General features: G+C 57.1%; 1 protein-coding gene across 9 annotated transcripts in view; it reads right to left on the bottom strand.

Moving 5' to 3' along the window:
- GRM4 (glutamate metabotropic receptor 4) overlaps positions 1-20857 on the bottom strand; it is a 101099-nt gene that overhangs the window by 46172 nt on the left and 34070 nt on the right. For 8 of the 9 annotated variants that reach the window (XR_014251253.1, XR_014251254.1, XM_082415061.1 and 5 more), the window contains exon 2: positions 16520-16736. The exons of the other annotated variant lie outside the window; for it this stretch is intronic. Coding sequence is in view for 6 of the 8 variants with exons in the window: in XM_082415061.1 (XP_082271187.1) it covers positions 16520-16736 (217 nt within the window). In the remaining 2 variants the exon portion in view is untranslated. The remainder of the gene's footprint in view (positions 1-16519; positions 16737-20857) is intronic. 9 annotated transcript variants of the gene reach the window in all.

Genomic DNA, 20857 nt, shown 5'->3' with positions numbered 1-20857 from the left:
CCCAGGGCTGGTGAGAGATGCTCTGGGGACCAGAGACACCAGCTGAAACTGAGAGCTGTCCCCAGGGACAGAGTGCTGGGCAGAACCTGGGGCCTTAGCCTAGAGGCCCAGGGACTATGCAAGGCAGGACACACAGCCTTTCTTTCCTGAACACGCTCAGCTCATCTCCCCACCCCTGCATCACTCCCAGCCCCGCCCCGCCACACACACGTGGTGACACACCCCCTCACACAGTCACATACCACACATCACTACAACCTCACACAATCTCACAGCCACACAGGCTCACACACTAACCACACCGCCCCACACAGCCACACTCACCACGCCCAACCTCCCAAAGTCACACCCTCCACACAGCCACACAGCCGCAGACCCAGGCGCACAAGTCAGCTGTCCACATCTCCGCCAGCCAGCCCGGCCACACCTTAGCACCATCAACACCTCGCCTTTGCTACTGGTGCAGGGGAGCCTGGCTGGGGGGTGCTAACGGGGATGGGGTAGTGACAGGGTGGAGGGTTACGGCACCTCTGTCATCCACAGCTATTTACCGAGGAGCCTCAGTGCCCCCATCCGGGCAAAGTCCTCAACTTTCCTCTGAAACCAGGCCGTCCACTCACACCCACCTGCCCCCATAGAGAATCAGGCTGGACCTGCAGATACGGGGGCACAGGCATCAGAGAGCTGGCCTGCTGTGACACAGGAGGCCGAGGCTGGGCACAGATGGGGCCCTCATCCCACCTCAATCCCTTATGTGATAAGAGCCAAGTCACCCAACCTCTCTGAACCTCCACATCTGCATCTGTAAAATGGGACGGCCTTCTCGCCACTCCCGAGACATTACAGGGGTGTTGTGAGGATTAAAGGGATCACCTGTGGACAGGCCTGGCCCCTGGGGGGATATTTTGGGGAGGGGGCAGCCAGGGCAGCTGTGGGGCTCAGAGCCCCTGAGCTGAGTGCTGCTGTCCCCTCGCTGGAAGGCCGCTAAGCAGCGCAAGCTGTTCAGAGCTGCATTATTCATGGCACTCAGCTCTGAGCAGAGGGAAATTTGCTGAGTGATCGACCTAATATCTTAACACAAACCCATTTAGGTAAAACACCTTTGAAGCAAGAAAAGCAGAAAAAAGGAGAGAGAGAGAGAGAAGGAAGCAAAGGTGTTTGGAGGCAGGTGGTGGCAGGAGGGGACTGAGGGGGGAGGGGCCCTAAGACTGATTTCTGGCCCGCCCCCACCCCAAGGCCTCCCAGGAGACCCCTGTCCCCCCGGCCCACCTCCCCCCACTCTCAGTGGCCATACCGGGCATTCTTCAACTGAGGGAATCACCCCCATTCCTCAGATTTTGTTCAGAGAGGGAAAGGAGTCTGCCCAAGGCTCACACAGCAAGTCAGGCCAGCCAGCAGCCAGAAACAGGACTGCTGAGTGTTAGTTCAGAGTCCTCTGCTGAAAAACCCCTTTCAGAACAAGACGGCCCAGCTCCAGCGACACACCTAGGGGCTGAGATCACGTAGCAGCTTTTCAGCCCCTTCCTCAGCCTCACGACTCCACACTCTACAGCAAGACCACTTTCTCCAACGCAACTCAAATTTTCCCACCCTGGAGCTTTTGCTGGTCCCTCTGCCAGAAATACCCCTCCTGCTTCCCCACCTGCCCAACCCCACCTCGGGGCTCAGTTTCTCCACCTCCTCCCCTACAAAACATCCCAGAGTGGGGACTCATCACTACCCACCCCGGCTCTCACCTCACCCCTCTCCGCTGGCACCCACCATCCTCTGCCTAGGCTGTCGGTTTGTGACTCTCGTGCTTCAGGGCATGAAGGCTGGAGCCAGGTTGCCTGAGTTCAGATCCTGGCTCTGCCACTTCTTAGCTGTGTGACTCTAGACAAGCTACTCACCTCTCTGGGCCTTGTCTCCTCATAACAAAGCATGAAGAATAAGTGAGTTAATACGTGTAACAGTGCCTGGCACATAAGTACTCAATAAGTGTTTGCTGTTTTAACACGGTTGTCCGTTTCCTCCATTAGCCCATAAGCCCCTTCAAGGGACTTTCTTTCTTGACTGTACCTTTCTCTTTCCTAACTAACTCCCTGGTTTCCAGCAGAGTGTCAGGCATACAGGAGGTGCTCAATCAATGTTGGTTGAACTGAGCCTAATTTCTGGCAATGTTGTCTGCCTGGCCTCTTCACCCCAAACCCCTTGGGAAGAGAAGACAGCGCTGGGCTGGTGGTAGAGACCTCTGTGTGGGGTAGGGGCATGGAGAAGATGACCTCTGGCCAGCTCCAGCCCAGAACAGGAAGCGAGGCTCAGTTGGGCAGGGAGGAGCCAGGGTTCGGGGTCGGCAGCCGGGCCTGCGGTTTGGCCAGAGAGGAACAGGCAGCTGCAGGCTGGGATGAAATATTTAGGAGCCCACATCCCCAGGAAGTGGAAACTGACAAGTAAAATGAAATGTTGAGATGTAATTACCCAGATAGGCCAAGCATGTCTCCCCACCGGCGGCGGGCTCAGGCCCCCCCAACGTGCCACAAGCAGGCACTGGGTAATGAAGTCCTCCCGGACCCTCTCCCACACCAGCCCTCCTCTTCAGGCCAGGGCAGGGGGAGGGACGGTGAGGAGCCCAGCTCTGGCTCCTCCAAGCCGACACTTTTGATGGAAGAACAGCAGGAAATGCAAGGAATGGGGGGGTCTGGGCCCAGCCTTGGCTCTGGATGTACCTGGGGTGAGGCCTCAGCTTCCTCAGCCAGAAAATGGGGCTGCTGACGCCCCCGGCTGGGAAGGAGGATGAGACGGTGGGCGTGAGTGTTCTCCATAAACTGCCTGTGGTGCAGGAGGGCGGTGAGGACAGCGCAGACACCAGCCCGACCCTGTGGACCGCCGGAGGCTTTCCTGAGCTGCTGGGCTGCCTGGGACTCGGGTTAGTTAAGAGTTGGTAGACAAAGGTCAGGGACAGAGGCCCAGATGTGGCCCTGAGCTGGAGAAGCGCTCACCCCACCCCCCAAAACCTGCCCCAGGCTTTCCCGACGCTGTTGGGGAAAAGCTTGGGGCCCCACAGCCTGAGGGCCTGCTTGGCCAGATCTGGGAGTGCAGAGACAGGAACCAGGGAGGGCTGGAAAGGGGACTCCAGGCCTGGATCCTGGGAGCAGCCCTGAGTGGGCCTCAGGAGGGCATCCGGGGAGGGGGGGTGGGAGAAGCGTGCTCAGCTGATCTTGCCCTTCCTCTGGAAGGCCAGAGCTGGGGCAGGGGATGCTACCATCTGCTAGTTTTTCTCAATAGGCATTTGGGGTCGGACATTTTTCATAGTGAGAGACTGTCCCATGTTGTAATACAAGGGACATCCTGGGAATCTGGGCACTAAGTATCAGGAGGGACTCGGGTCATTGTGATATTTATGTTGACATTTAAATGCTCTCCAGGCACTCCAGCCCCGGTGGGACTGCCCAAAGTTAAGAGGTCTTTTAATTAATCTAAACCAGAGCCCTGGCCCCTCTCCAGGCTGGCTCCATGCCCCGGGCAGGGGTGGGGGTCCAGCCTCACCTGGCAGCAGCCAGCTGACCCCTCAGGCCCGAATCCCCTGTGTCCCCCGACTCCTGTCGACACTGCCTGACCAGACCAGAGCCCCACACCTGCATGCAAACCTCAGCCTGCCCAGCCTGGCCACCCCACCTCTCCACCAAAACTGATCCCACCCCAGCACACCCCTCCCTCCCACCTTCGCTGGCTCTCACCTCCCTCAGGGCTCAGGGCAAAATCCAAACCCCTCAGCCCAGTCCTGAGGCCCTGCGGTCTCAGCTCCCATCACTCCCCACCTCCAAGGGCACCTGCAGTTCCCAACACTAGACTGTTCCCTCTGCCTTTATGCCCAGTTCCCCTTCCCAGACTCCTTCAAGTCAGCTCCTGTCAGTTCTTGAGGATTCAACTCAGGCCCCCTCCTCCAGGAAGCCTTCGTAGTTGTCCCCAGGCTCCTTCTCCCCTGGGTGCCGGTAACGATCGCAATGTCTCAAGCACTGCACTTAGCACAGGGAAGGGAAATTACTGGACTAGATGCCTCTGAGCTCCAGGGAGATGGCCACTGCTGGGCCCACTGCCGGGCACAGAACAGCCACTGATTCAGCAACAATTTAAACTCTTCCTGGTGCCAGGTGCTGCCCTCAACACTACGGGGACAGCCACGGATAGGACAGACAAGAATCCTGCCCTCTGGGAGCTGACTTCCCTCTATGAAGTAGACTATAGATGCTGAGGAATGAATGAATGAATGAATAAATGAACAAATGACTGAATGGACTAATTAATTAAGAGCTGGCCTATTGTCCAGAAGGCCTCTTACCCCCATCTCCAGCTCATGTCCCTCCACCCTCGTCTTCCTGTCTCCCCCACTCGGTCCCCTGCCCCATCCTCTCCCTCTCCCGCACACACATTACTCCACGGCCCCTCACATTCAGGCAGCACTCTTCAGTCGAATAATGTTTGCACATGTTCTCTCATTAGCTCCTCCCAATCAGCCCACGTCTTAGGTGCTACGACCATCATACAGATAAGGAAACCGAGTCCCAGAGCCTAGTCCCAGCTGCCTCCACCTTCCCTTTCTCCAGCCCATCTGCTCCCTCTCCTCTGCCTTTCTCTCTCTCTCTCTCCCAGCTTCTGGGATATCTGGCACGTTTCCACCTCTCTCCGAGCCTGTTTCCCCATCTTAAAATGGGGCAGGCAGAGAGGTTCTGAGAGATGGTAAACAGAGCCCGTGCTTCCCCTCCACCACTCTGCAGCCCCTACTGTGTCCACCCCAACCCCGCTCCATTTCCTTTCCCCTTCCTCCCTCCTCTCTCCTCTTGCTTGTCCCTTTGTCCCCTGCTTCCTCCCCCATCTTAAGGCCTCCCTCGGGCCCCAATACATCTGCAAGATGGTCGTTAGCTTTCCTTCTGGCTCATTAAAAATGAGAATTTGCATAGAATATCCATATGATCATTCTGTCTATAGCAAAATGGGGCACAGATATAACCCGCCACATGAGTCAGGGAGAACAAGGAGGACGGTCACAAAGGGACCGGGAGCACCCAACCAGGAAGAGGTCAAGTGCTCACCCCTGGGGTCTGAGGCCTCAGAGGCAGCCCCTCACCCCTCCAGCCCTTTCTTGGCCTTTCTGATGGTTAATTCACCCATTTTTGTCATTCTTACAATAACCAGCACTGTAGGGACTACAATTACCCCATTTTACAGTTGGAGAAACTGAGAGCCAAAGAACAGACACACAGCAAGTCCGTAGAAGCCCTGAGGGTCAGCACTGTCTGCCATGGGCCGACCTACCACGCTCACTGTCAGGAATGCTGCCCCCTCCTCACTCTCAGAAGGAGGGCATCGTGAATAACCACAGTCAGTCACTCAGCTCCCCTACCCAGAGCACCCTGCTGCTCCTCTGAGACCGGCCCACCGTTCTTCAAGGCTCTCTTCCCATCACCCCCTCCTCAAGGAAGCTCCCCTTCCCCCAGTTCCCATCCTGGCACCCCCCTCCATACAACAACAATTTAGCCAGATGCAGAGATTTTTGGAGACAACTGCTTCCAAACCTCTCATCCCAGCTATATAATTGCATTCAGACCTGCCTCATCCCAAAATGGATTCGCAGCAGTGCCCAGAAATAAACATATTTGGCTAAAAGAGAAATGGATAACAAAATCGAGGGGAAGGGACCAGCACTTTACAGATGAGGCTCCGATCAGCATCCAGGGACTGGCCATTTATTTGTTGGGGACCTGAGCCAACCAGGGCTTCCCCGGTGTCTGGTGCTGGCGCTGTCCGTGGTGCTGAAGCCAGGAACGCCTGGGCGACGCCCCTGCCCTCTGCCCACACGCAACCCGGGAGCAAGTCCTGTGGGCTCGAGCTTCAAAACATACCCCGGATCTGTCTCTTCTCACCACTCCCAGCCCCTTGGTCCCAGTCATCATCCCTTCTAGCCTGGAGGACGGCAGCAGCCTCCTCACTGGCCTTCCTGCCTCAGGCCCACAGTCTCTCCCCCACACAATGGCCAGAGGGATCCTAGTAAACCCAAGTCCATTCACGTCCCTCTTCTGCTCACAACGCTCCCATGGTTCCCATCTCACTCAAAGCAAAAGCCAAAGTCCTCACAGTGGCCCAGAAGGCCCCCTGTGATATGCTCCTCCCCTTCTACTTCTCTCTCCCTCATTCACTCTGCTCCTTCTTTCTTCTTGGCTATAGTCCCCAAATGCCAGGCAGGCTGCTACCTCAGGGCCTTTGCACTTGCTGATTCTCCTGCCTGGGGCACTCTTCCCACAGATCTCTGCATGGCTCACTCCCTCACTGTATTTAGGGCTCTGCCCGAATGTCACCTCTGCAGAAAAGCCTTCCTTGACCACCTGTGTTATAGTCTCCCCTACCTGCGCCTTCTGTCTACTTATGCTGTTTTGTTCTTGTTCATAGAAATGCCCATCAGTTCCTATCTGAAATTCTATTATACGGTGATGTATTTACTTGTTTACTATAAGCTGCCTCTATCTCTCTCCCCAAATATGAGCTCACAAGGTCAGGGATCTTCATCTGTTTAGTTCACTGCTGCATCCCCCATGTCCTGGTTCAATGCCTGGCACATAATAGGTGCTCAGTAAATATGTACCCAGCAAATGAATTAATTACTGTATAGACGTGAGGGGTGAAAGGGCTGAAGAAATGCCCCCACTGCCCTCCTTACCAGCCACATCCCCCCAGAGAAGGCTCTGTGATCTGGAGGCCTGGACTCTCTCCTTCTGAGTCCCTAAAAACCCCAGGAGCACGAGGGAAGCCATCACTGAAAAGGTGAGCATCAGGGGATGCATTCCTCCTGATCTCCAGGCCCCGTTACACCCACTTTTAGACAGAGCCCCTCACAGGTTCATGCAAGGCCACACGTGACTTGGTGACTCCTGTCACACACACATTGTCCGTCACAGGAGCCGCTCCCCCTCCTCCTTCCCTGGCTCTGAGAGAACCTCTGGCCTCTGTGTGCGGCGGTGTCGGGGGGGAGGGGGAAGGGGGGGTCCTCCGAGGTCCATCCATCTGACTGACCCACCAACGCTTCCCTGGAGAAGCCAGGTGAAAGGCATCAGACACCTCATTGAAAGGAGGGCTCCACCCACCTTCCTTCCCTCCAGCTGAGCTCCGGGAGTCACACAGACCAGAATGCACATCCCAGCTCTGCATCCGACAAGCTGTGAGGGACTGCACCAGTCCTTGGGCAGCCTGAGCCACGGTCACCTCCTCTGTAAAACGGGGACAATTCTCAGGACGGCTGTGTAGGAGCTGGGGCCAGGGTCTGGTAGCTTCGATGAGGATGGGTAACGAAATGTTCCCTAGAAAATTGTATATTAAAACAAAAGGAGGTCCAGGGGTCTTCACACAGACCAGGCCGGGCTGGCTGAGGGGCTGGCGCAGGAGGCAGAGCCTGGGGCTAAAAGGCTCTGGGAAGAGGGCTGGGTGGGTGACACAGGATAATAAGGCAAAGATGGCTGCGGGCATCCCTCCGTGTGTCCACGACATGCATGCGCCCATTGAAAAAGGCGCACAGCCCCTTCCCGGTCTTACGATGAAGAACTGGAGGCTCGGGGAGGGGCAGTGACTTGCCTAAGGTCACAGAGGAGTAGGGGATGAGGCTGAAACCAGAACCCGCCCAGGACACTCAGCAGCCCCATACTGGCCTGAAGTAGGAACCTCAGGGTAGGGTGGGAAGGAAGCCACAGTGCAGGGAAAGGGGGGATAGGGCTTGCTTTGGTGACACCTCCAAGAAGCTCAGAGTGGGGGGCTGTGGGTGCTGGAACCCTGCCTCAGATAGGAAAACAGGCTCAAACCCAGTAGTCAGCAAACAGGTGAAGAGGGCTTCCTGGAGGTCCAGGCCCAGCCCGGAGCTGGGGGTGGTGGGGGGCAGGGAAAGGTCAACAGCCTTTGCCACCTGTTCTTTAACAAAGGGGAAGAAATCAGAAGGGATCCCTAAATGTGGGAGCCTCGGAGGACAGATCCCAACGTGCTCCAGTGCAGAGGCTCAAGGAAGGGGAGGAAAAAGAAACAAGGGCAGGAAAAGGAACTTGAAGACAATGGGGTTCAGACCAGGTTTAGAGATGTGTTTGTCAAAAGGCTCAGAGGTAAAAAATATATATATAAACCAAAGAGGCCAAAGGAGCTGAGGAAACAGATGCTGTGGATGTGGCTACTCTGTGGGCTCAGGTCTGGGCTCAAGAACAGACACAGCAGAAGCCAGAGGCCAACCCCATGGTACCCGGACCTCCATGTGGTGAGGACAGAAAAGCCAAGAGAGATGGGTGAGAGATGCAAAGACCCACATCATGGGGGACCTCAGAGGTCCCCTGACCCATCGCCTTCACATTGGTGATGAAGCTGAGGCTCAGAGAGGGAAAGTGACCAGCCCAGTGTTACACAGCCACCCAGAGACAGAGCCAGGACTACAACGGGGTCCTGATCCCCACTTCCTACTCTGATGAATAATGGTGAAAATTACACCTCCAGAAGCTTAGTGCTTAGTGCAGGGCCCAGACTGTGCTAGTTAGTGCGTTACATGTATTAACTCATTTAATGCTCATGGCAACCTGGAAGGCAAGTGCTTCTTTTTTTTTTTTTTTTTTTTTTCTGCAGCACAGCATGGCTTGCGGGATGTGCTTAGTTCCCTGACCAGGGATCGAACCTGGGCCCCCTGCAATGGAAGCATGGAGTCTTAACCCCTGGACTGCCAGGAAAGTCCAGGGAAGTGCTATAAATATTCCCATTTCATGAGGTGGAAACTGAGGCCCAGAGCCCCTAAGTGACTGCTCAAGATTGCACAGTTCATGGTGGCCAAGCCAGCATCTGGGCTCTTAAGCCCTCCACTCTACTGTATCATCCAGGGAGGACAGGATTCACAAAGGGGCTGCAACCAGCCAAGGAAAACTTTTTTAGACCTGGAAGAAATCTTCAAACATGTTCCACAAAGAAGCCCAGTGAAAGAAAATGTTGCTTCTTGTCCAAGAGGGAAGGGGTGCAAACTCAGAGCAAAAAGGGTTCAGTGTCCATTCTGTCTCCTTCCTCCTGTCAATCCCGTCAAGCTTAGAGGCAAACTCGGATAGGCGCATGTCCCCATTGTGATAGGCCAGGGCGAACACATCAGAGATGAGTCAGAGAGAGAGAGGAAAAGTGGCCTGATGACACCCAACCCACGGGACTCACAAAATCAAGAAGTGCCAGCACCGCACCGAAGGCCAGAAGGGCAGAGAAATTAGAACGGACAGGCGAAGTCCCCACGGCAGGCCAGACAGCTCAGGGTTCACCTTCAAAGCGGGACAGAGACTGACTGGGTAATCACTGAACAGTCACACTGATGCCAGCACCTTGCCAATCTCCCAGAGCAGCCCGGAGACCGAGCTGGTACGTGGTGGGCCTCACAGCTTGGCAGGGGATGCCCATACCAAGTCCACTGAATTTCCACCCACAGAGCAGTGACGGGCAGCAGACCAAGGGAGAGGAAGATGCAATTTGTCTCAAGTTGGGGGCAGCCTGGTTGATAAGCTAGAATGGTGGGGACTGACTCCGGGGTGGGGTCCACTCCCCGCCCACATTCTTGGAAAATGCATGGTCAGTGGGCAGGGCTGTGGGTCCCTGGGCTGAGAGGCCCAGAGATCTCCCCTCAAGAAGATGCTACAAGCCATTCTGTTCTCTTATACACCAACCCAAAGCCAGTGGCAGGACGCCTCCCTGCTTCCAGTGCCCTGCCCCGTCGGCTAATCTCAACCACATTTCACCTGACTGAGGGTGAGAAGGTCGCATGCTCCAGGCTCTGTCCCCATACAGTTGGACCCACTCGTCCCTGAACCAAAAGACCAAGCCTGAAGGGCCCCCATGATGAGCCTTTGCTTACGAGAAGGATGCCTGGCGTCAGGGGCCTCGGCCTAGGAGGACCCAGCCTGCCAGATGTCAGAGCTGGACCTGCAGATGAGCTGACGTGCCCACTCCTGTCACAGATGAGAGACGGAGGCCCCAGAAGGGCAATGACGTGCCCAAGGGCACAGGGCTGGTCATCTGTTCATCCTACAAACATCTATTGAGGCCCCACTGTGTGCGAGGGACGGCGAAGGACACAGAGCCAAGGGGGTCCTGGCTTCCACGGCCTCAAGGGGCCCAGTCAAGTGGAAGAGGAAGAGGGGAAATTCAACAGGCACTGGGGCAGGTATGATTGGGGTTCCCAGGAGGCCAGCCTAGGGGAAGATCACATGCCTCCCTGGGTAAGCAAGTCTGCAGGGAGGAGGGGCCTTGGCACTGAGCCGTGTTGGGCAGAGAAGACTCCCCAGGGCCCTAAGTAACTTGGACATGGCAGGTGGACACAACAATCCCAAGTGCCAAAAAACTGTTAAATGCAGGGTTGACCTGAAAGAAACCGCTCAGCTCCATCTCACATGGGTCCCCATCCCACGGCTACTAGGACCAGGCCAGGCCCCTCACTGGGGTCCCATCTGCCTGCTCACTCCTTCCTCCAGGCTCCTGCTCACGCTGTTCCCCCGCCTGGCACACCCCTTCCTTCCTCTCCACTTGTCCAAGTACCCCTCCTCCAAGCCCTGCTGGACTGCCCATCTTGATGCGCTGGGCCCCTTGCAACCCTGGAGTTCATCTCTTCACCTCAACACATGCGTCATCACATCCCTTCATTCAATTATTAAGGCAAATTCTCCTGGGCACCTCCTGCAGGAGGGCAGGGTGCCAGGTCTGGCTGGGCACTGCTCTTCCCACGCCCGCTGAGCGCTGGCAGAGCCCACTGCCTCTCTCCTCTCCTCGCGCAGGGGCTGGGTACCCAGTGGATGTGAAATAAATCCATGAAGTCCAGGCCAGTGGGAGACTCGAGCGGGGTCTGGAAGGCTGAACCTCTTCCCGTTCCTGCCCTCTGGGGCAGGCAGCACCTCAGAACAAAGCATCCCAAGGCAGGCGCTGCAGTGGAAAGGATATCTGTCCTCAATGAGTCAGGATAGGGTTGGGGGTAGCAAGGAGCTCAGAGGGGAGGGCAGGGTCCCAGGGCGGCCTGATCCCAGAAGCCCGTGCTCTGTCAGCCTCAGTCTGCCCTTCTATAGACTGGGAGAGCAACCTTTCAGGCCTAGGATGGGAAGAAGGGCTAAAGTAGTGAGTAGGTGGCTGGATTTCATGATCACCCATCCCACAAACATTTACTGAGCAACTACTGTGTGCCAGGGACTGTGCTAGAGGCTGGGGAGGCACCAGAGAACAAAACAGGCAAAAAATCTCTGCTGTCATGGACCATAAACAAATAAAAATGTACTTGTCAATTGCTATAAAGAAAAACACAGCAGGGAGCATGGAATGGAGAGTAGTGGACTGGGGACGCAGTGGTCAGAGAGGCCCCTCTGAAGAGGGGACCCCTGGGAAGGCAGCTGAATGCACTGAGAATGCAGCCACATGGACAGCCAGGGACAGAGCTTTCTGGGCAGAGGGAGCAGCCAGTGCAAAGGCCCTGAGGTGGGCTTGTGCCTGGAGTGTTAGAGGAGCCATGAGGAGGCTGGTGTGACTGGAGAAGAGGCTGAGAGGGGAGTAGAAGGAGACAAGGCCCGGGAGGGGAGGCAGCAGAAAGGGGAGCTTCTGGATCCTGGGGGTGCCCTGGTGCAAACTTCTCTCCTTTCTGGTCTCCTGGAAAGATGAGCAGTGCCAGCCCCTCCGGGTGGCACGGCTCTTTCCAGATGGCCAGCTCCTCCCTGCTCCCCTTGGAACCTCCATTTATGGCTGGAGAAGCTGAGTCTAGAGATGTCACAGAGCCAGAGGGATGAGGTGCCCCAGCCTTGGGCCTCCAGCTGCCAGCCCTGCCACTCTGCTGCACGGACGGGCCCATCTAAATGCAAGTCTGACGCTCAGCCCTGGGAGTTGGAGCTGGAGGTCAGACCAGCAACAGCTTGACTCACCAACATCTCCGGAATACCAATGGTGGATGCGGGGACACAGCAGGGAGATGAGGCTTTAAATTTTCCACCGTGTGAGGGACAGGACATCCTTCAAGGAGCAGGCCTGAGGCTCCCACGCCCCTTCCCGCCACACCTAGAAAGGCCCTCCCATTCTCACCCTAGGAGTACAGGCCTAGATGTGCCCAGGGTGCTGGAATCACTCATTAGAGAACCAAACTCCCAAGGTGGCCCCATGGAGATGCCCCTGCCCAGAGCTGACCTGTGTGTCCTTCCTATGACGTGCACCAGAGATCAGGAGGCCATGCTGGATTCAAATCCCACTCCTGCTACTTTCCAGCTGTGTGGCCTCAGGGGAGTTACTTAACCTCTCTGAGCCTCAGTATTGCCATCTGTATAATGGAGTTGTCTTGAAAGACAAATGAGTTAACATGTATGAAGCACATAAAATGGGGTCTGGTCCACAGGAGGGCTCCATAAATGTTACCTACTAATATTATCCATTGTCCTGTCACCCACACAGGAGCCCTGGGCTCTGACACTCAACACTTCCTTGTGATCTTAGACAGGCTCCTTGACTTCCCTGAGCCTTGGTTGTCCTCATCTGTGAAATGGAGCACTAGTACAAGTAAACTGAGGCTCACACAGGGCCCCACTGATACGGAAAGGCTGTGGGGGTATAAAAGTTTATACTCCAGACCCCAACCCCCGAGAGCGCTCAGGACAGTGGTGGGAGGCACCGAGGGCGGGGCCGCATCTGTGCCACCCCCTCTAGCCTTCATCTCCCTCCAAGGGTGACTCACTCACATTATCTCTGGAGCCCAGGCAGGGCCTGCTCTACATACCTAATCCCAGGCCTGGTTGTGTCCCTAGCCTTTCCCTTGGGCAGCCTCTGCCTGGCAGGGAGAGGGGGAGCCCTGCAGCCAGAAGGCAGCGCACACCACACAGATGGGGGATGCGCCCGACACCTCACAAAAGCACACACATGCCCACGACCTGCTGCAGACACCAGGGCAAGCAGGCTGGCCTGGGCTCCTGTGATTTTGTCCCTCATCCTGTCCTTGGACACTGCCTGTGGCCCCACGCAGGGCCCAGAACCACCCCCTCGGGCCTTCCATCACTCCCCGGGCCTCCCCAAGAGCGGCTGGCACCAGGGAGGGCTGGGGCCCAGGCAGCCAGACCCCTAATAACAACCCTCCTATGTGCATTCCTGAGCGCCTACCTCCATGGGCCGGGAGCACATTTCATTCTGATAACAACAAGTTTCATCCCTATTTCGCAGATGAGGAAACCAAAACCGAGAGAGGCTGAGTGACTTTCCCAGAATCACGTGGCCAGTAAGTGGCTGAGTCGGAGCCCAGGTCTGTCTGTCGAGGCCTGTTCCTTAACCATGCACTGCCATCTCTGCGATATAAGCTGGGGGAGATGGATAGCGTGGGGTAAAGGGCCTAGGTCTCACAGCCTGGCTCCAAGTCCTGCTCCAACACCTCAACGTGTGAGCCTGGTCCAGCCACTTCACCCCTCTGAGCCTCAGTTTCCTCATCTGTAAAAGGGGGACAAAACACTGGGCCCACAAGATTGTCATCAGGATTCACAAAAGTGCAGTGAGGCTGCCTGGCACAGTGCAGGGTTCAGTCAAGGGCCATAGGCTGGCTCAGGGCATAATCCACATGACCAAGTGACTGGGGTGGGAGGGCACTGCTGATGGGGACTGGAAAGTGCAGCGCCAGAGCTTTCTCTAAGCCCTGTGCCAACGGCTCAATAGTGCTGGGTGCTACCCAGGAGCTCCCCACCCAGAGGATGGAGCTGTGTTCCAACCCCAGCTCCTCCACGTTCTGGCTGTGTAGCCTTGGGAAAGTGACCTACCCTCTCTGGCCTCAGTTTCCTCATCTATAAAAAGGCCATAATTATGCTCCCTGAAGGACCCAGAGCCCAGCACACAGGAGGCACCCAGGACTTGCTGGCTGAGCTCTCACCAGGGCTCTGACGTACACCCTCAGCCTGGCGAGCGCACCCTCCCGTCCTCCCCGCTCCCTGGCACTCCTCTGAGCAACGCGAAGATGATTTATACTTCAGAGGACGAATCAATACGATATACAGCAAAGACATCTTTAATCTTTCACAGGGATTAGGCAAAAGGTACAGCGGCCCCTTTCTACTGGCCGCTCGATTCTGATTTCAATTTGGGCAGCTGGAGCGTGGCTTTCTCTCTCTTTTTCTTTTCATTTGCCTAAAGATGGTTCTCCAAATCAAATTTCATTTAGCAGGCGGGGCGGGAAGACCTAGATGCCCAGCCAGGGCCCCCGGGGCTGCACACCCTGCCAGGGGGTCTGCGGATGAGGAAGGTCCGGCCAGGTGGGAGGCCAGACCCTCAGCAATGGGAAGGAGTGCAGGGGGCAGGGGCACAGCTGTGCCCCTGCGCTGGGCCCGGGCAGAGCAGCTAGTTCTCTTACTTTTCTAGGGGTCCTTTTAAAAATCTTGAGTAGACTTTCTATTTTCTAACTACTCAATGCCTGATTAGATGCTTGCAGAAAATTCAAACAGTAACCTTAGCTTCAGCCAAAACGCAATGCCCTGACCTCACCCCAAACCCATGCCTCTCCCACGCTTAACACATCAGCATGTGTCCCACCAGGCCAAGTGTGTGTGTGTGTGTGTGTGTGTGTGCACGCGTGACTGTCATACCCCCATCCCTTGCACAGGACTGGTCCACATGGGTCTCAGTTACTGCAGTGGGAAATGGGCAGAAGACAGAGTGACAAAAATGCAAAGTAGTTAAGACCTCTAGTCCTGGAGCCAGCTCGCCTGGATTCAAATCCCTTCTCCACCTCTAACTTGCTCTGTGACCTGGTGCCAGTTATTATTTGGTGTCTCTGAGCCTCAGCTTCCTTCCCTGTAAAACAGGGGTACCTGCTTCATCTGGTAGGACAGATTACCCAGAACACCCGGTATAAACAGAGGCTCAGCATGTGCCAGTGGCATAGGGAAGGCTATGTTGAGCACAGGGGGTGGCTTCCAGGTCCCTATGGCAGGGACCAAACACAACTGAACACTAAGATTCTGGACCTCTGTCCCTGCCCCCATCCAGCACTTTTGTCCCCAAATCCAACAGAGGTTGCACCTGAATCAGGAAGGCAGTGGGCTTGTTTGGGGAAGGACTCAAGCCATCAAGGAGGAGAGGAACCTGCAGAGCAGGATGGGTGGAGCCAGTGCAGAGAGGTACCCAAGTCTGAGCAAAGAAAGAAAGGATTTGTGGGCAGTCAGAGGGAGGGGCGGGGGGGCTGGGGTCTGACACTGCCCAGCCTGCCTGCAGGTGGGAGTGGGGTCTGTCCACCCCCTGCTTCCTTCCGCGGGGGCCCAGCTGCTGGAGCCGCAGCCATCAGTCACACTGCCCCACTTCCGCCACCCCACCGCCCTCGCCGCCAGGTTACAAGCACCCGAGCTGCTTCGGCTGTACAATTAAAGGGGCTTGTCTGAGATTTATAGCAGGATTACGCCTGCAGGGTGTTACCAACGCCAGCCTCTGGACACTCTGTGGTCCTTAGGAAAGGCAATTAGAGTCCCGGGGCTCTTCGGGTATAAATATAGAGACGCCATCCCCCAAGGTCAAGGGCGCCACAGTGAGCTATTTAGAGACAGGGCCTTGGGAGAGGCCAGGAGAGGAGGCAGAGGGGCCCCGTCTGCGGGGAGGAGGGTCCGCCAGGAGCGGAAGGGCCTCCCTGCTTCCTTCCATGCCCCACGCAGCACGGGAGCCATCCCTTGGCCCCCACAGCTCTGAATCAGCTTGGCAGGGCTCACCAGCCCAGGTGGAGCCCCCAACCCAGGGGCCTGTCTGCTGCCCCAGACGCCCACACACACACAGTCCCACGCAGGCTGTCCTGCCTCAGTGTGACCATCGGAAAGGACCGGCCAGAGGCCCAGGTCTGGGCCTGCCGTGGAGGTAACCCTTGCTTGCTTAGCCTCTCCTTGCTTGCTGATAACCAGAAGCTTTATCACTTTGAGGATGGCAATTCAGGAATGCAGTGAGCTCGGCGGGCAAGGGGGCCTGTGGTAAGTGGGGAGGAGAGCAAGTCACTTTCCCACCCTTCCCCGAATCCCACCCACAGGGCACCTACTTCCCTGAGGCCGGCACAGCCCCACCGCAGCCCCTGCCCCTCACCACACGGCCCAAGTTTAAGGATTCTGAATTCCCAGTCCCTCAAACAAATCCTTGCTCCAAGAAGCTGCTGGTTGGCCTCTGGCTCCTGGGTCCCTGAGACGTCATTGAACAAGCCCACCTCCATCCCCACCTCCTTCTCCTCCTCTCTGCCTGAGAACAGGGGCTGTTCCATCAGCTTCCATGCTGGGAATATTGACAGTCCCTCCGTCTGCCCAGCCATGTCCGCAAAAGTCATTCACATCCACCCCCAGGCCCCAGCAGTCACCCAGCCACCCGCCCACAAGGCCACAGGCTCAGAGGAGAGACTCAGGCCCATGAGGGGGTGGCCCGGGGCAGGAGAGTCCAAGGCAGAACCCAGGGACTGGCTCCATAGCAGTGCTCGGCCACCACGCTGTGACATCCCCCCGGCCCCAAGCACGACCCTGCAGGCGGGCGCCGGACTCACCGTCCTCACGGGACTTCTGGATGAAGGCCTCCACACCGCTCTCACCGTAGCTGCCCTCTGAGGCTAGCGTGGACACGTAGTTCCACTTGAGGGCACGGACGATGTCCACCATGGCCTGGGCCTGGTACGTGTCTGAGGGCACCACGCGGGAGAAGAAGTCGTAGCGGCTGTTGTCACTCAGGTCGGGGGCTGTGGAGGCGTAGCTGATCTGGGGGATCTGGGGGCGAGAGGGGCCACTGATGGGGGCGGCTGGCACCTCACCCTGCCTGGCCAGCACCAGCCCCTACACCCCAACCTGCCTCCCACCCCATGGCCTTGGGACCCCACCCCCAGCCCTTCCCATGGGCACTGCCTCCTCTCGTCCTGGGGGACACCCCTTGACATGGGCTGAATAGGTCCCAGCCCCACTTGACAGAGGAGGAAACTGAGGCCCAGAGAGGGTGGGCAAATGGTTGGTCAGCCCCGCCCCTGGCTCTACCCAGGGTCCCAATGCCTCCCACCCCCACTCAGCTCCCCTGCTCCCATCTCTCCCCAGGCCTCTCCCGACTCCCAGCAGGAGTGAGGCTGGCATCAGGGTGAGAAGTGAGAGGCATGTCAGCATCAAGCCCTCTAGAAAGTCTCCCAACCCACCTCACCTGGGTCTTGTGGCCGGTGGTCCCTCAATAACACACACGTACACACCCCAGAGTCATAGGGGATAACGCACATGCATGTACACACATACATGCACGTGCGAACACACACACACACACACACCCCACGGGATCCTCTGGGTGCCTCAATTTACATAAAGAGCTGGAACATCCCAGCTGGAGAGAATCCCCAGGTGGCTGAGACGGTTGGCCCAGGGATGGAGTGGGAATTGGGATGGGGTGGGGATGAGGGTGGTGAGAGGAGCCTGAGGGTTTATCTGGTCCACTCCCTGCCCCCAGGCAGCCTTTCTTGTCACCCCCCAGCAGACCCCATCCCCACAGCTCCCTCTGGGCCCAGGCTCCTTCCTCCTGGCCAGCTCAGAGGGGACAGAGCCCAGGTTCCAATTCCCACAGCCCTCGCCCCACCCCACAGATTGAATCCCAGAAGGCCAGAGAGAGTGGGGCCTCCAGGAAACCCTCTCTCTGCAGCCTGGGACACAGGACCCACCCGGTGCCACAGCCTCTCAACGGCAGACTCCGGGCCTCCTGGCCCCAGCCCGGCTCCCCCAGTCACAGGGCACCTTCCTGCCCTCACACCTCCCACCTGGCCCCCCAGGCAAAGGTGGGACACGGAGCTCTCAAGCTGCCCTTCCTCCTGTGGTTGACATCCAACATCCCCAAGGGACATGAAAGGGGCCGTGTGGACCCTCCTGAGCCTCCCCCACCTTCCCCCCACCCACATCCCCGGTGCCCTCCTCACAGGGCTCTCGTCTGCTCCCGGCTCCCCAGGACCAGCCAGTGGCCCGTGCTCTCCACCCCCTGCCTTGGTCCACACCGACATGTACCCTTCCTGTGTGCCCTTTACCCTGCTCTCAGTCGTCCACGGTGACAGGGTGAAGGGCTGGGCATACTGATCTGGGCTGATGTCAAATCGAAGATTGATCCCCCTAAGGAATAATTAAGATTCAATCCTGGCAGAAAAAAATTAATGGCCAGAATTTTAGTCCACATGGCAACTGAGGGTGGGAAAATATTCCGGGAGCCAGAGGACTCCAGGAGCCCCCTGCACATGGGTTTGCCCACCTGGCGTCTGCCTAGGGTGTGGCTATCCTCAGGGATAGTGGGGGGATCCACCTTCCACTGGGGTATATACTCAACCTGCTCTGAAACTAAACAGGGGCAAAGCTGCCTCCCGGGAGAGAGCCAGGAGCTAGAGGCGGGGTTGGGCAGGACCTTCCACCTTAGACTCTCTGTATGTTTTCCATGTAGAACCACGCAAATACAGCACATGTTTAGAAAGCAAACCTCACTGGAATGTTCCAGAGCACATGCATCCCTCTGCCTGCCTGAGTCAGCAGTGTCTGAAAACTAGCCCAGTCCTCTCGGCCCTGGAGGACACTTAGCATGAAAGCAGCACCCCCTACAATGCGGACTCTTGTTGGACATTTGATGATTCATTCAAAAAGTATCGCTATTTTTAAGGTCTGACGATGGTATTATAGGTGCGGTTGGCTGGCTGGTTTTTGAGTCCCTAGCTCTTAGAGCGCGGTTTCCCCACCTCAGCACTGTTAACGCTTGTGGAGGGGAGTGGGGTGTGATTCTTTGTTGGCGGGCTGTCCTGTGCCTTGTAGGATGTTTAGCCGCACCCTTGTCCCCTACCCACTAGATGCCAGTAGCACACCCCTCCCCAAGTTGTGACAACCAAAAATGTCTCTAGACATTGCCAAATGTACCCCGGGAGACAAAACTGTCTCCAGTTGAGACCCATCATTTCAGAGATACGTACTAAAATATTTAGGCATGAAGTGATATGATGAGGTCTGGGATTTGCTTCAAAATAATCGCTGTGGGAACACGTGGAAGAAGAAATAACACTGGCCAAGAGCTGCCAACTGTTGACTGGTGTGGACGTGAAGGTACACTGCCCTGTTTGTTGTACTTTTGTGCGTGTCTGAAATGTCTACATTTAACATTTTTGACAGTAAAACAGAACAAAATAAATGTCACCCTTGGGGTCATCCCTCTGAAGAGAAGCGCCCTGAATCTGGAGCTGGCAATGGAGATGCAGGGCCACCACAGCAGGTCCCTGAGAGAAGATGGCCGTGTTTGTTTGTTTGCCAGCTCACCTCTGCCAGCCCTAATCACACACCCAGAAATCCACTCGCCTCCTGATTAGAAGCAGCTTGTCTCCTACTTCTGATGTGTTCTCCCAACACAGGGCCATAGGGCCGGAGTCAAAAGTGCCCGCTCAGAGGAGGGGCAGCAGGTGCAGGGAGGTCTTGGGGCTGGTGGCCGAACAGGCCAGAGAAGCTCACATGAGGCAACTTCTCATCCCTCGGTCCTCCTTCCAAGCCACCTCCCCCCTCCCCTCCCATCCGGGCACTCGGCCTGGGCAGGGACAGCGGATGGACAGCTGGCTGTCCAGGTGCCGGGACACAGAGCCTCCCCCAGTGAGCTCAGCCTGCGTCAGCCGGCTTCAGACCCAGGCGCCGCCCCTGCCCCCTGCACACCCTCATTTCCATAAAGGGTGGGAGGGCCAAGCATGGGGTTCCTGCAGGTGTGTGTGTGTGTCAGCCTGCAGGAGTGCTCAGGGCCTCTGATTTCTGAAGCCCAGGAGGGGCCCCTGCGCTGCCCCCAACCATTCTTGAGATCCTGGAACAGGGACCCTGCCCTGAGATGATGAGGGTTGGGGAGGGGTAGAGCCAGCTTCCTGAACAGGGTCCAGGGGATAAGCCAGCATCCTCTTACACATCGCCTCTGCCAGCTCCTCCTACCCTGCCCCCTTCAGGCTCCCTCCTCAGCTCCAGGCCCTCCTGAGGCGCCCAGGAGGATGGCCTGAAGCAGTGATTTGGGAGTTAAACTGCTCAGGTTCAAATCCCAGGTCTGCCACGCACCGGCTGGGAAACCTGGGGCAGGTTACTTCACCTCTCTGGGCCTCAGTTTCCTCCTCTGCAAAATGGGAATAATTCCAATCCCTTTCTCATAAGGTTGAGGGTCACGTGTGGGAACTCACGGGAGGTGCTGGGGCAGCGCCTGGCGGGCAGTCAGCACTCAAGGGTTAGCGCTGATATGGCTTATTATCCCGCCCCCTGCACTTCCTCCTGGCAGCTCTCTCTCTGTTTTTACGCTCTAGGACTGTCCCTGGTGCCTCCCCCTCCCACCCCCAGCTCTCTCTCTGTAGTCACAGAGTTATTGCTTAGTGGGGACACCTCCTGGGGCTGGCAGGTCCCCCCAGGCTCCCCTCCCTCCCGTCCCCACCCCAGCCTGGAGTGGAGGGGCAGAGGCAAGGACTGCCTTGGGGACCCCATGGGCAGGGGGATTGTGACAACCTGGCCCTAGTGGGGCTCTGGCATCTCCGCAGCTCTCACTGTCCCCGCAGCCCAGCCGAGAGGGAGGGAGGCGCTGGCTTACATCCTCCTCAGAAAACGTTCCTCTCCTTCACAACAGCCATGCCCATCCTGTCCCACCGCCAGCTCCTCCCTCTCCGCCTCCCTCCTGCTGTCGCCCAACACTTAGAGCACCAAACTGTGTGTTGGGCACTGTTCCAGGTGCTGGGGATGCCACACCTTCCTATTGCGCCCTCATGGGACAAGAGTCAGCAAGAAGTCAGACTCCAGCAGCCCTGACCAACGACGGCTGTCCTACTCTGGGGCCATCTGTCCGCCTGTTTCTCTTTCCTCTCTGCCTGCCTTCCTCTGCCCACAAA

Source organism: Balaenoptera physalus (assembly GCF_965194825.1).
Source record: "Balaenoptera physalus genome assembly, chromosome: 11".
NCBI lineage: Eukaryota > Metazoa > Chordata > Mammalia > Artiodactyla > Balaenopteridae > Balaenoptera > Balaenoptera physalus.
Note: the sequence above shows the minus strand (reverse complement) of the source record. Positions and strands in the feature narration are given on the sequence as shown.